This window comes from Alternaria ventricosa (genome assembly GCF_023758065.1).
Source record: "Alternaria ventricosa strain BMP 2768 chromosome Unknown scaffold_4, whole genome shotgun sequence".
Taxonomy (NCBI): Eukaryota; Fungi; Ascomycota; class Dothideomycetes; order Pleosporales; family Pleosporaceae; genus Alternaria; species Alternaria ventricosa.
In genome coordinates, this window is record NW_026055684.1 from 1,601,747 (window position 1) to 1,614,518 (window position 12,772).

Consider the following 12,772-nt stretch of genomic DNA (forward strand, 5'->3'; position numbering starts at 1 on the left):
GCTACCAACGGTGTGCTATTCTGACAGCCCTACGAAACAAGAAGACCCGACCGCTAGGTTCCTGTTCGCGTAGGCGAGCTACTGCATCGAGCCTCGGATGGGGGTTTCACACCCGAGAATCTACACTTCGGTCAGAGATACGGTCGCATCGTGGTGTAGGGCTAGCCCTACGGGTCCACTTTCGTACGCAGACTCCGCTTCCGCCGCGAGGATTCTGGAGTCTGAGATCCTTTCGCACGATACAACAGCCACTCTACTACTGGAATGCGGACCGTAATGAACGTTCAGCTAGCACTTCAATTGGTTGGAGCTCACTGCCTAGTGCTATTGTCGCAGGACATGACTATGCACGGTCTCGATGCCCGTTTGGCTTTGATTCGCCGAGGCTAGATGTTTCTTCCGTTGATTTCATCTCTAGTCCTCTGATCGGATGCAGGGCTTAGGCCTCTATTCCTCTCTTCCCGGCCTCTGTCCGCCGTCCGCAACAAGTGTGCTATCTCTTCCACTGTATCACATGTTGGGCCAAGAGTCACGGGCGCTGTCCTGGACAACACTCCAGCGAATCGGCCCCTTATTGTTGACTAGCGAACAGTTGACCCAGCGGGAAAGGCGTCGAAAGCAGGCAACTGTACCCAAGAGGCGAAGGGGTCCGCCGTTAGCCATTCATCATATCTTGTCACGCCAACCTCCGAACACCCATGCACGTTGCAGAAGACGGTGGCAGTCGTTCTCCCTCCGTGTTAGCACTAGACCGGGCTTCAGGTATTCCTTGACATAACAGGCTTTGTTTGTGTTTCTTTACGCTACAAGTCGATCTCATTGGCAGCGTCACTTCCACATAGATCTGTATTGTAAGCGATGTTCCCATATGTGCAGCTTTCCCCTGTTGCTGCAATATTTCAGGCCGACCACGATAACTTGTGCGTTACATTCACCCTTTTCACCGATACAATGGCACCCTTGTGAGTCACGGGCCTTCACAGCGATGTGATGGTGTTGACGGAGGCAGTCTTAAAGCCCAACTCACGTCCGGCTTCGTGCTACACAAGATACAGGAACGAACTTATAAGCTCATACGCCCCAGCATCCCCTTTCAATTTAACAAGCTCAAGCAAAGCAATGTCTGGCAACATGCGCGTCGCAATAGCAGGTAAGGTAGCCATCAAGGGCCAAGCAAACTACGCTCGGGCAACCTTCTTACACTGTTAGGCACTTCTGGTCTAGCGCTTCTGATAGCACAAGAGATCAACAACTCGACGAGCCACCAGCTGATCATTCTTTCGCGAACCGTAAGTACCCTTAGAAGAACCCAGTCCATCTCCCGGGTACCAAGTGATGAACTAACGATCACCAGCATCAAACGAGTCTGATCGCTTCTGGTTACAACTGTCAAGTCGTTGATTACAACAGCCCCACGTCCTTGCAACATGCATTGATGGGTGTCGATACTGTCATCTCGACCGTACTGGGCAATCCCCAACTCCGCCTAATAGAAGCGGCTGTACAGTGCCGGGTTCGTCGCTTTGCACCTGCGGAATTCGAAGGTCAGCCAGTTCAGCGAGGCCAGAACGCGCTCCTCGATCGCGGCCGAAACTCTGCGATGGCCTTACTGCACCACTACCGCACCAACATACAGTATACGGTCTTTGTCTGTGGCATACTGTATGAGCGCTTCTCGGTGAACGGGATGATGTCTCATCGCCTTGGGACTCATAGCGGCTATGGCAACGAGGGAGACTTCATCGCCGACCCACGGCAAATGACTTCGATGGCACCGATCTACGACGCAAATCAAAACCTCTCCTGTATCTGCCTGACATCCGCATACGACGTGGCACAGTTCGTGGTTCGTGCCCTCGACATGCCAACTTGGCCTTCCGAGATGAGCATGTGTGGTGAGCGTATGACTGTCCATGCCTTGGTCGAGGCTATCAGGGCGTGCCGAAGTAAGTATCATCATCGTTTGTCTGATGAATGAACCTTGCTAACATGTCCTTAGACCGACCATGGGCTAGCATCGACTACCAAGCCCCTGCCAGTACGCAGGTGTTCTTTACAACATTCATGCAGTTGCTGACCGACTGCGCAGATCTCGAGTACCAAATGACGATGGCTCAACTAGGAGGAGACACAGCCGGACAGAGGCGGCTCGCACCGCTCCTCGCGACAGCAGAGGGGCGCTATGATTTTGCGGTACCCGCCTACCTCAACTCAGTCTACCCAGACGTGCAGGTCACTCGTTTCCAAGACTGGTTCCTGCGCAACTGGGCCTCGATACCGTGAACCAATACCATTGTGGAGTATCATCCGGTACTATGACGATACTTCCGGGGCCGAAGAATATCCGCACGGGACTGGTCATATTTGGATCGTACACAAGGGTTCGGTTCCTAGGATTTTGACAACCTTTCATGGGGCTCCATGCTCCGTCTTCTCCACTTACGTACTGATTCCATTTGGTTCTCAGACTGCTTATATGTACTAATATTGAGTTGGCGATTGAACTAAGGTCTGTGGGTCGCAATCAAGTTTCGGAGGCGTTGACGATGGGATTCTGTTTGCAGCTTACAATGCAATTATGTTCGTAATTTTATCAAGTCTACAATCCCCAAGCCGTTGCAATTTTACAAGGGTTTGGCATTTGTGAAGTTCTGATCAAGGTTGTGTCGCTTACGCCTGAGACACTACCTGGAACGCCTCCACTGCCAACACCGCACGCGACACGCAGCGGCTCGCTCGTTCCGAAGCACAAGCAACGCTAACTATTTCTGCAGAAGCATACCCGATCTGCGATGATGTGAGGAAGGGTCTTGTCAGAGTTTGATGGTAATCTTCGATGGGGAATTACATCAGGTCGACGTCACCGGTGGGGCAACCGCTCCCCACTGCCATAATAAAACCACGACGCGCCTGAACTCTCTTTTCTGTTCAGTATCACAACCACAACTTCAATTGCATCTTCACGACCAAATTCACATTCTCGAAAACTTTATCTTTCTTCCTATACCCGCAACGTAAGTTTCATTCCAAGAGGTGGTGTGGTGGACGGGTTAAGTTTGCCGTTCCTGGCGCGACGCCCCCAAACCATCCACAAGCACGCGTCTGTCCATGTTGCTAACATATCTTCAGCACAAACACATTCAAAATGGTTTCTTCTCAGCAAGGCTACGCTCCCACCACCGTCGACATGAAGGGTAACACCCAAGCTGTCAACGAGGCTCAGTCCAACCTCCCTCTCCCCGAGCAGCCCCCTGTCGCCTCCGACTTCAACTCTGCCGATGCCAGCACCGTCAACGTTGGCTCCGGTCGCCAAGAAGCCTCTTTCGCCTCCGGCGGTGGTGCCATCCGCGAACCCGCTGTCGGTGCTGGCGGTGTTTCCGGACGTGAGGCCAAGGATGGCCTTGGTGGCATCCCCAACGACGCTGTCTCGCGCGAGGCTAAGGACAAGGCTGGTCTTGCCGACACCACCAACAAGGACTACGGATACCCACAGAAGAACGACCCCAGCTCGGGCGCCAAGCAGTAGAGTACTGCAGGAGGAAGAATAATGAGATACCCGAAGCATCATGGGATTGTATGATTATGGCTACTATCACTGCGCTTAGTAGCAGACTGCAAGAGCAGGCTTACGATGATCAATGAATGAAATGAACGAACAAACAAATATGTCATCTCCTGTCGAATTGTGATGTCTTGATGAAGATGATGATGTATGAATGAATCCCATCGCCCCATGCTAGACTTGGTGCCAACGCCTCACGCGTTTCGGATTAGACTGCGCATGCGACAGCCGCACCAACAGCACCTGCCCGGATGGCCCGTTCCTGACGCCATGTCAGCCGCAGTATGCACGTATGCCCGACTCTAGCATATGTATGGGTGGGCCCATTGCCGCTTTCCGAGCTACCACTGCTACTGCCGTTCGACTAAAGGCGGGGTTGTTTTGAGCACCTAGGTAAGGCTGAAGTAAGGTGGGATGTCTCAATGTGACGACGTCATGACGCAAGTATATCGGGGCTTGAAGTCTGACGGTATACATAGGTCAAGTTTGCACTTGACTTCAGGTACTCATACCACTTGAACTACCACAACTTCCAGAATCCAATCAATTGATTTACTCCAAATCTCAACAATTACAACACAAAAGAACCATACCAAATAACAACATGTCGGCTTCACACGGACAGAAGGTATGTTTTCCGTCTGGATCTCTCATACTTCATTGTTTGTCGCTGAATCATGACCTCATTCAACAAGACGGAGTCGCAGAAACACTCACTAACTTGCTACTCACAGGTAACCACCGACCCCGCGTCTAAGATCCCCGTCCACGAGGGTGTCGGCACCGTCACATCAGACTCTCTAGCAGGCGAGTCTCTGAAGGGCGACGGTTCATTCGGCGAGGGCAACCCCAAGGCCGCAGCAAGCAAGCAGCCATCAGCATCAACCACCACAAACACCCACGACACATCAAACGCCACCAAGCTCGATGCCGCCGTCAATGCCGAGGCACGCGACGCGCAACAAGGATGGAACGAGGAGAAGATCATGAACTCAGGCAAAGGTCTGGGTAAGGAGGCCGGTGTCGGTCCTACATACGCAGTTGCTGGTGGAGGTGCTTCATCAGGAGGCGCTGCCAGCGCTGGCACAGCACCTACAGGTGTTGCTGCTGGAAAGAACATTGACCCCAGTGTTCTCCAGCCCAAGGGTGCCAACTTGACAGAAGACCCTAACATGAGCGGTAACACCAAGTTTGGCGAGATCGGTACAAAGGATGACCCTTCTAGGCAAGCGGAGCTTAAGTTGGCGAAGGCGGCTGCGGCGAGTGCTGCGGTTGAGAACAGGGACCTGGCTCAAGGCGGCGACTCCAAGTTCAGCAACCTGAGTGACACCAACGCTTAGAGTGTCGATGATGCATGGCGACATACATCCACCATAGAGTAATGAGCCTAACGAAAGAAGAATAATGACTTGCAAGCTGTTATCGATGTTCTGGTGTTGAAAGCGACAAACTCGAGGGGTGAAAGCAGCACGTGGCGGGGCCCTCCCAATCGGGCCTCTTCCGCGGGCACGGACGCGGGCCGTTGCAGCAGTTCAAGGTGGCCTTTCGCGACGCGGCATGAACCCCAGCCATCAATGTCGTTCATTATCCCACCCACGCTTCTTTCCTTTACTTAACCGTTCACCGAATCGAAATTGGGTCCGCAGCACCCCGATTGTTCGTTTGACTGTCCACCATGAACGGCTACGGGGATAACGGGCACGACGAGGATCCATTTGGTCCAGCCAAGGGCGGCATTGTGTCCAGTTTCGATGCTTTTCGTAAGTGTTGTCTTTGTACGGGTGTCGGGATGGAGGAAAAATTAGCAGGCAGTTTTAGGTCTCGATTGATCATTATAGGTCGTGATGCGACTTCCCAGCCACATGCGACACCGCGCTTAATCCAAGATGAACCCCAATGCTAACGGACGTCTACAGCTAAAACCAAGAAGACGTACCTCGTACAAGGCCGCAACTCCTCGGCCTGGACCGTGACGCTCATCATAACATGCATCTACCTCGCCTGGTCCGAGATCGCGCGCTGGTTCGCCGGCACGACCACACAATCATTCGCCGTCGAGAAAGGCGTAGCCCACGGCATGCGGATAAACCTCGACATGATAGTAGCCATGCGCTGCGCCGACCTTCACGTCAACATGCAAGATGCTGCCGGTGACCGCACCCTGGCTGGCGAGCTTCTGCGCAAAGACCCAACATCATGGGCGCAATGGACCGGCAAGAACGCCGAGAGCGGGACACACGAACTAGGCAAAGATAAGAAAGTTGGATGGGATGATATCGAGGACGTACATGAGCAGCTGGGCAAGGCGCGGAAGAGCAAGTTCAGCAAGACACCGCGCGTGCGCGGACAGACTGACAGCTGCCGTATCTACGGCAGTATCATTGGAAACAAGGTACAAGGCGACTTCCACATCACGGCTAGGGGCCACGGATACATGGAGTTTGGAGAGCATCTTGACCATTCCAGTAAGTCCAAAGGATCAAGAACCCCGAAGATAACACCTGCTAACATCCACCAGCATTCAACTTCTCGCACATCATCCGCGAAATGTCCTTCGGCCCATACTACCCTTCGCTCGTCAACCCCCTCGACAACACCATCGCCGTAACACCAACACCCCAAGACAAATTCTACAAATTCCAATACTACGTCTCCATCGTCCCAACTATCTACACCGACGACGCTTCCATGATCCCCTACCTTACATCCAGCACATCCGAAGAAGACACGCCCTTCTCAAACATGTTCCACACCACCCACGCCATCAAAACTAACCAATACGCCGTTACATCGCAGTCCCACAAGGTCGCCGAAACTTACGTACCGGGTATCTTCGTCAAGTTCGATATCGAGCCTATTCTGCTGGCGGTGGTGGAGGAGTGGGGTGGCTTCTGGAGGCTGATTGTTAGGCTGGTGAATGTTGTGAGTGGTGTTATGGTTGCGGGGAGTTGGGCGTGGCAGATGTTTGATTGGGCGAGTGAGGTTATGGGCAAGAGACGGAGGAGGGGTGATGGTGTGGGTGTGTTGGGGACACCGTCGGTAGAGAAGAAGAGCTGGGATTAGACGATGGTTTGGGGGGTGGATAGAGGAGGATGCATTCAATGGCGTTTAGGATATGGGGATATGGGTATATGTTGGGCTACTTTTTGTGAGTAAAGTGACCTCCTTTGAACGAATTCATAAGCGCTGCGTACCTTGAAGTATCTGTATTGGCAAAATGACCTGTGGCGAATATTGTATCTTGAGATTGTGGGACTGCGCGATTGCGCTATGGTAGGTGTTGCTTTTCGTGCCTTACAATCCGCCCCCCTTGCGTAGCTGACACTTCTGCATAGAACCCTGGAAGCAGCGCGTACTTCAATCCGTACGATCAGCTCCATCAAATGAGAAGTATCGCCAGTTCAGGAATTAGCGCGCACTTTGACAAACGCTCCAGCCGACCTCTCTCCCACCTTCTCCCTCTTTCATTCGTTGCTTGGCGGTTTGTGCTACAAGGCGCTAGGCTGTATCTCACTTGCTCTTGCACCACCTTCGTCGGTCTTTGATTGTTTACCTCCCCACAAAATACTGACAAACGACCACATCGCTATCTACTCTCTACCTTCTTTGGCAGAGAGTTCTACCACCCATTACTGACGAGCGAACGAACGCACTAAAAACTATCTTTATCGCATTTCAACTCGACTTGACTACACCGCGACTATGGCGTCGCCAACTCGACCGCAAGATCGAGGTGATTCGCGAGATGAAACCGAGGAGGAGCGAAATGATCGGATAAGGGAGGACCTTCGGGCTAGAATGGTAAGTTATGGCTATACGAATGCATGTGAGACATATACTGACTTCGTACCCCTACCTCTGCAGCCTGCTATGGCTGGCCTTGACCGTCGTGGGGAATTGTCGGTCTCGCAAGAAGATGCCCGCGAAATACAGCAACGTTCACAACAAGATACCAGGCTTCGGAACAGCTCGCGCCTGATTCGTGCAAGGGACGCTTACGAGGCTCGCCGCGCTCTCGGTAGTCAGATTGCGCGCGTCGCTCCCAGTAATCCGACCGTCACTGAAGCAGAGGGTCAAGGAGCCGCCACTACACCGCGCCCAGATTCACCTCTACCTGCGCCACGGTACAGGCGGCTAGGTCCAACAGAGAACGCCAATGAGCTACACGTTCCTCAGAATCGACCTGCCACAGAGCGAACTAGATGGTCAGACCCAACCTTGGAGTCGCGTCTAGCGTCAGTCGGTCGTGTTCAGGACATATTGAACCCTGAGCCTGTTCAGACTCGCCGGGCCAAAAGCCATATGCCCACTCTGCGGTCTCAACCAGAGTTCTACATGACCGGAGTCATAGCCGTCGACACTACCGCAGAGCCTCTTCCCGAGAACGCGGAATGTACGATTTGCCTTGAACCTCTCTCAGACGACGTGGTCAAGTTCCACGCTTGCGGCCACATGTTTCATACCGTCTGTGTACAGAGCTGGTTCGATCAGAGCGCGCCGCGTACGGGTGTGAAGCGAGGTACTTGCCCGAACTGTCGACATGAGCTGTACGAGCCAGATCCGCGATTTGGACGTGCGCGGCAACCTGTTGCTGTAGAGCGGACGCCTCAACAGTTGAATGCGTCGCTACGTGGTTTAGAGCGTGAACTGGTGCCTCCGGAGACTCCACAGACGAATACTCCCCGAGTTACTGGTGGTCCCGATCGTGAGTCCCGTCTCGCGCAGTCTATGGCTGATTTCGAAGAACGTGTGAGGGCGCATGATCAGCTTTACGCCCAGCAGCAATTGAATCAGCAGCGACAATTCGCACTCAACAATTCGCGATATCAGACACTTGGTCGTTCAGCGGCCAGTATAGCAATGACTGATGCATTGCGCCGGCCTACTACATCCGCTAGAGAAGCAGAAGCAGGAGATAGACTGTCAAATGTAGACGGGCCGGACGAACATTCTGATGCTGATGATATTCATGGGGTAGATGGAAGGCCGACATTCATCCCGGAACGACCTCCGACATCGACATTTCAAGCTAACGGACTCTCGAATCAACCACGCGAGTCTCGAGCCGATCTAGCAGCACGTGCTATTGCGGAGCGTCGCCCCCTGTCAGAAGTACCAGGCCTCAACACCGGTTTTGCAGCTATCCCACCTCTTTCGCCACAAGAGGCTGCACGACTTGTCAGAATCCGCGAGTTACCAGGGTCAGGGCTTGATCTAGCTACGCGCACTACTGATCAACTCCGAGACGAGCAGGTCATGTTGTTGGATCGTCTCCGTGCGGTACAAACACAGATAGGCCGAAACCTAGAAGCATCTGGAGAGCGTGCAATGAACGCCGCTGAGCGAAGGGAACAGATACGAGCGATGGCCTGGAATAACCCACAAACTGCACATCTATACGGTGGGCCGGCGCCTGGGCCGCAGGATAACACTGCGCATCGGCCGCCGCCAATCGCGATTCCTCGACTTGCCGACCCATCGGTTACTGACCTACGGTCATCTCGCGAGCCTCCTGATCCAAGAGCTATAGGCACAGGAAATACTATATGGTCGACGGACTATCCACCACCGTCAGATATGCGGTATATACTCAACCGCAATCCGGCTTCGAATGGATCGTTAGGGTCACCACATTATGTATATCCTTCCCCTCCAGGTTTCCACCGCGACGTCTCAAGAGTCCATAGCCCACTCTTTCCTTTCTCTCCAGACGGTCCCCGCACCGCCACAAACAGCAACATGCTACACGGACGAAACTTCAACGATGAACGATTTACGTTTCCTGAGTTGCCCGCTTTGACTACACAATCTGATACCGTAGCCGCTACTCAACCTGCTTCTGAAGGCAACCAGAATGTAGCCGCGGAAGACTCAAGGTCAGTACAGCATCCACGTCGCGTATCTAGCACTGTCGTGAGGCACATGCATGATGACTCACTACCCTTCAGGGCCGCATCAACAGATCCTACTGCCTACAGGCAACATCCCCCGGGGCGTCCTAGGCCATCTTCTATTCTTCAGCGAGAACAAGAGGCCGCTGCATCAGATACACATCGCTTTCGTTCTCGTGAAGCACGATCTGAATCGCCCCAAGAAGATGACGATATGACCGAAGTCCCTGAGGCATCAAGCTAGACTTGTTACGTTGGGATATCAGGCATGATAGAAAGAGGAGAATGATGAGCGCGGTTTGGGCGATTTGGGTACGATGGAAGCTTGAGCGCGTTCGAAGAGACAATGCATAAGACCTCTTGAGCTTTGAAGTGGGGTGAAAAGAGAATGTTGATGATGCAGCTAGTGTTAATGATGGGTCGTTGGCTAGCAATGTTGGGCTTACCTCAACGGGGCCATCAACGGTTTGATGTAGACGTCGAACAAGTACAATAGAAATCATTGATCAAATGTCTTGTTTGTCAGCCCCGGTTCCTGATTAACGTCGCAAGCGAAGGCCTGAGGACGCGAAAGCCCAAATCATCGTGACAGATATTTCACCCAAGACCACAGAAGAAGCAGTGAAAGTAGTAGGTCATTGGTCCTGCCCATAGGATCTTACATTGTGAATCTCCACCTAGCCACAGTGTTTTACAGGCACAGTCCAATGCTGTTCACAGTCTAATAAAGAAGAGCCTATATTGTGTGATCCCCGCCGGGTTTCAACAGACAATCTCCTCAACCCACACTCGACTCTCTAGTCCCACCCGATAGTTCCAACCAGCCCAGCCGTGAACATGGACTCCTACGTCGGGTGTAGAACTCCTGAGCCTAGTAATACATCATCGTCTTCTAATGAGCGTGCTGTCCCACAAACCAACACCACACCGCCGTCCAACATGCCCGCTCTGCGCAGCCAAGGAGAGTTCTTCATGACTGGCATCGTTCCAGCAAGTTCTCAACCCGAAGACTCACACTGCTCAATTTGTGCCGAACATCTCGCCGAGGATGTGGTACAGATAGCTAGCCCATGCGGCCACATGTTCCATGCTGTCTGCCTGCTCACCTGGCTCCAAGGCGACGGACGACGAAACCGCACTTGTCCTAACTGCCGCTGTGAGCTATATGCTGCGCCAGTGCCCCAACCGTCAACGAATCTTGCTCCTCCAAGCCGCACCCGAGAAGCTATCATGGAGCAGAGGATACAGGTACAATATGAGACCTTGCGACGTGCGCGAGAAGATCAGATAAACAACCTAAGGGTTTTGGAAAATAACCTAAGATCGACTCAGGTCGCTTTGGGACGAGAGCCTACAGCCACCCGCACACCGATTCCTGCGCAACCGGTAAACTTTAATCATCGCCCCAGCCAGCTCTCAGACACACCAGGGGGCAGTGGGCGATCGCGAAGGGCAACCCATGCTGAGAACTTGGGGCGTCGGACAGATTATACGAACATCGCCCATTGGCGGAGACAGACTGCTCAGGAACGAGAGGATGAAGAGGCCCTCGCAGCACTTGTTATGCGACCGCCCGGTTCAAATCGTGTCGATATCCGGTCTGTGGGCACACCAGATACTACCCGAAGAAGTCGGTTTGAGGATGTCTTGGAGGCAGAAGATAGGAACGTTACTCGAAGGCCGAGACTGGTCGTGGAAAGAGACGCCGAGGGAGTCGAAACGGTGGTTGGTACGTGGCCGCCTCATCGCTCCCTCCATGGTGAGCCTGTAGCCAGCTCCGCCAATCAGACAACGGCATCGGCAAGAGCAGAAGAAAGAGCTAGACTGCAATCTAGGCATGACTTAGCGGTGGCTGAAATGAGACAACTGGAAGCAGCGCGTCTTCAAGATGGGCTCCTACACGACAGTGACGAAGCAGCGGCACTCGAGCGAAACTTGGCAAATCTGAATAGAATCAGGCGCGACAGCATACAGCAACTTCAACAGTTTGATAGACGAGCCGCAGAGGAAGACCGTTCGTCAAATGATTCGGTACCCAGTATCAGGGAGCGCAGACGCCAACGCATGTTAGCTAGACGGGCTGCTGGAGAAGATAGCTCGTCAGATGATTCGAGTCCTAGTATCAGGACACGCCAACGCCGACGCATGGCAGCTAGAGAAGACAGCTCGTCAGATGATTCGAGTCCTAGTATCAGGACACATCAACGCCGACGAATGGCAGCAAGACGGGCTGCTGGAGAGGATAGCTCGTCAGATGATTCGAGTCCCAGTATCAGGACACGCAGGCGCCAACGCATGTCAGCTAGACAGGCTGCTGGAGAAGACAGCTCGTCGGATGTGCCTTCAGATGTCCCCAGCATCAGGATGACACGCGCATTACCAGCTATAGCGAACATACGAGCCACTGAAGAAGCCAGATCTTCAAATAATTCGAACCCCAGCAGCCGAGTTGCTGGTGCCGATGCGAGGTTACATTCAGGCAGAGTGAGGGCAGCACGACAGGAGGAAGAACTCAGGGCGATGCTAGATGAAGCCTCAAGGAGATACACCAGCCAGACGCCAGGATCCTCAGCAAGCAACAACGTTCCTCCACAACCTACGCAGTCTGCGGCTCGAGGTCCCTCCATTAGGAGAGCCGCGCCGCGAAACACTACTAGTGCTAACCCCACGGCACCCGGCACCGCGTCGAGTAGACTAGAACGCGTTCGTTTTGCCGCATACCTAGCCGGTCGTAGCGATGGAGTCCCAGAAGAGGAGGTCGCCGAGTATTACGGCTTTCCTGGTCTGGCTCAGCTGCACGATGAGGCCGCTTTTGCAAACATGTCGAACCTGGAGCGCATGCGCGTTCGCGCTCAAGCTGCTGCTGAGCTGGCCGCTGTGGACATGATGGATAATCGGGATGAGGAGATGTTCGACTTGTTTTGGCGGCGCCATGGCGTTTTTTGATATTGCAGCTTGTTTGACATATTGATGCGTTGTGGGTTTGTTTTGGCTCTTTAGATGGATCCTTGGGTATATAGCTTGCCTATGACAATAACTCTTTCCCTTGTATGTTACTCCCCGGTGTTGTTTTGTTCCTCCCGTGATACTTCCTTTTACTTCAACACCCACTCTCTTTCCCCCTCCCTCACATCCACGACATCGCGCTTGTTTTTAATCCACTTCGCCTCCCCGTACGGCAGCACAACAGCCAAGACCTTCGCCTTAACCAACGCCAACGGCAGCGGTCCAAATAACCTACTATCCCTACTCCATTCCAGATTATCTCCTTGTACCCAGCAGTGTCCTTCTGGCACTCTTATGACTTCTTCTCTTACGC

At 53.2% G+C, this 12,772-nt stretch overlaps 3 protein-coding genes across 3 annotated transcripts; all 3 read left to right on the forward strand.

Moving 5' to 3' along the window:
• Nucleotides 1-1,435: 1,435 nt before the first annotated feature.
• J4E93_003219 (uncharacterized protein) lies at nt 1,436-3,526 on the forward strand (the record flags this gene model as incomplete). The annotated part of the gene is made up of 3 exons (XM_049341159.1): nt 1,436-1,946; nt 2,000-2,279; nt 3,130-3,526. 3 exons carry the CDS (start codon nt 1,436-1,438, stop codon nt 3,524-3,526), a joined length of 1,188 nt encoding a protein of 395 aa, XP_049202041.1.
• A 640-nt stretch (nt 3,527-4,166) lies between these two features.
• Nucleotides 4,167-4,902, forward strand: J4E93_003220 (uncharacterized protein; the record flags this gene model as incomplete). The annotated part of the gene is made up of 2 exons (XM_049341160.1): nt 4,167-4,190; nt 4,297-4,902. The coding sequence occupies 2 exons, from the start codon at nt 4,167-4,169 to the stop codon at nt 4,900-4,902; spliced, it is 630 nt and encodes a 209-aa protein (XP_049202042.1).
• A 335-nt stretch (nt 4,903-5,237) lies between these two features.
• J4E93_003221 (uncharacterized protein) lies at nt 5,238-6,625 on the forward strand (the record flags this gene model as incomplete). Its single annotated transcript, XM_049341161.1, has 3 exons — nt 5,238-5,322; nt 5,479-6,027; nt 6,081-6,625. 3 exons carry the CDS (start codon nt 5,238-5,240, stop codon nt 6,623-6,625), a joined length of 1,179 nt encoding a protein of 392 aa, XP_049202043.1.
• Nucleotides 6,626-12,772: the final 6,147 nt, after the last annotated feature.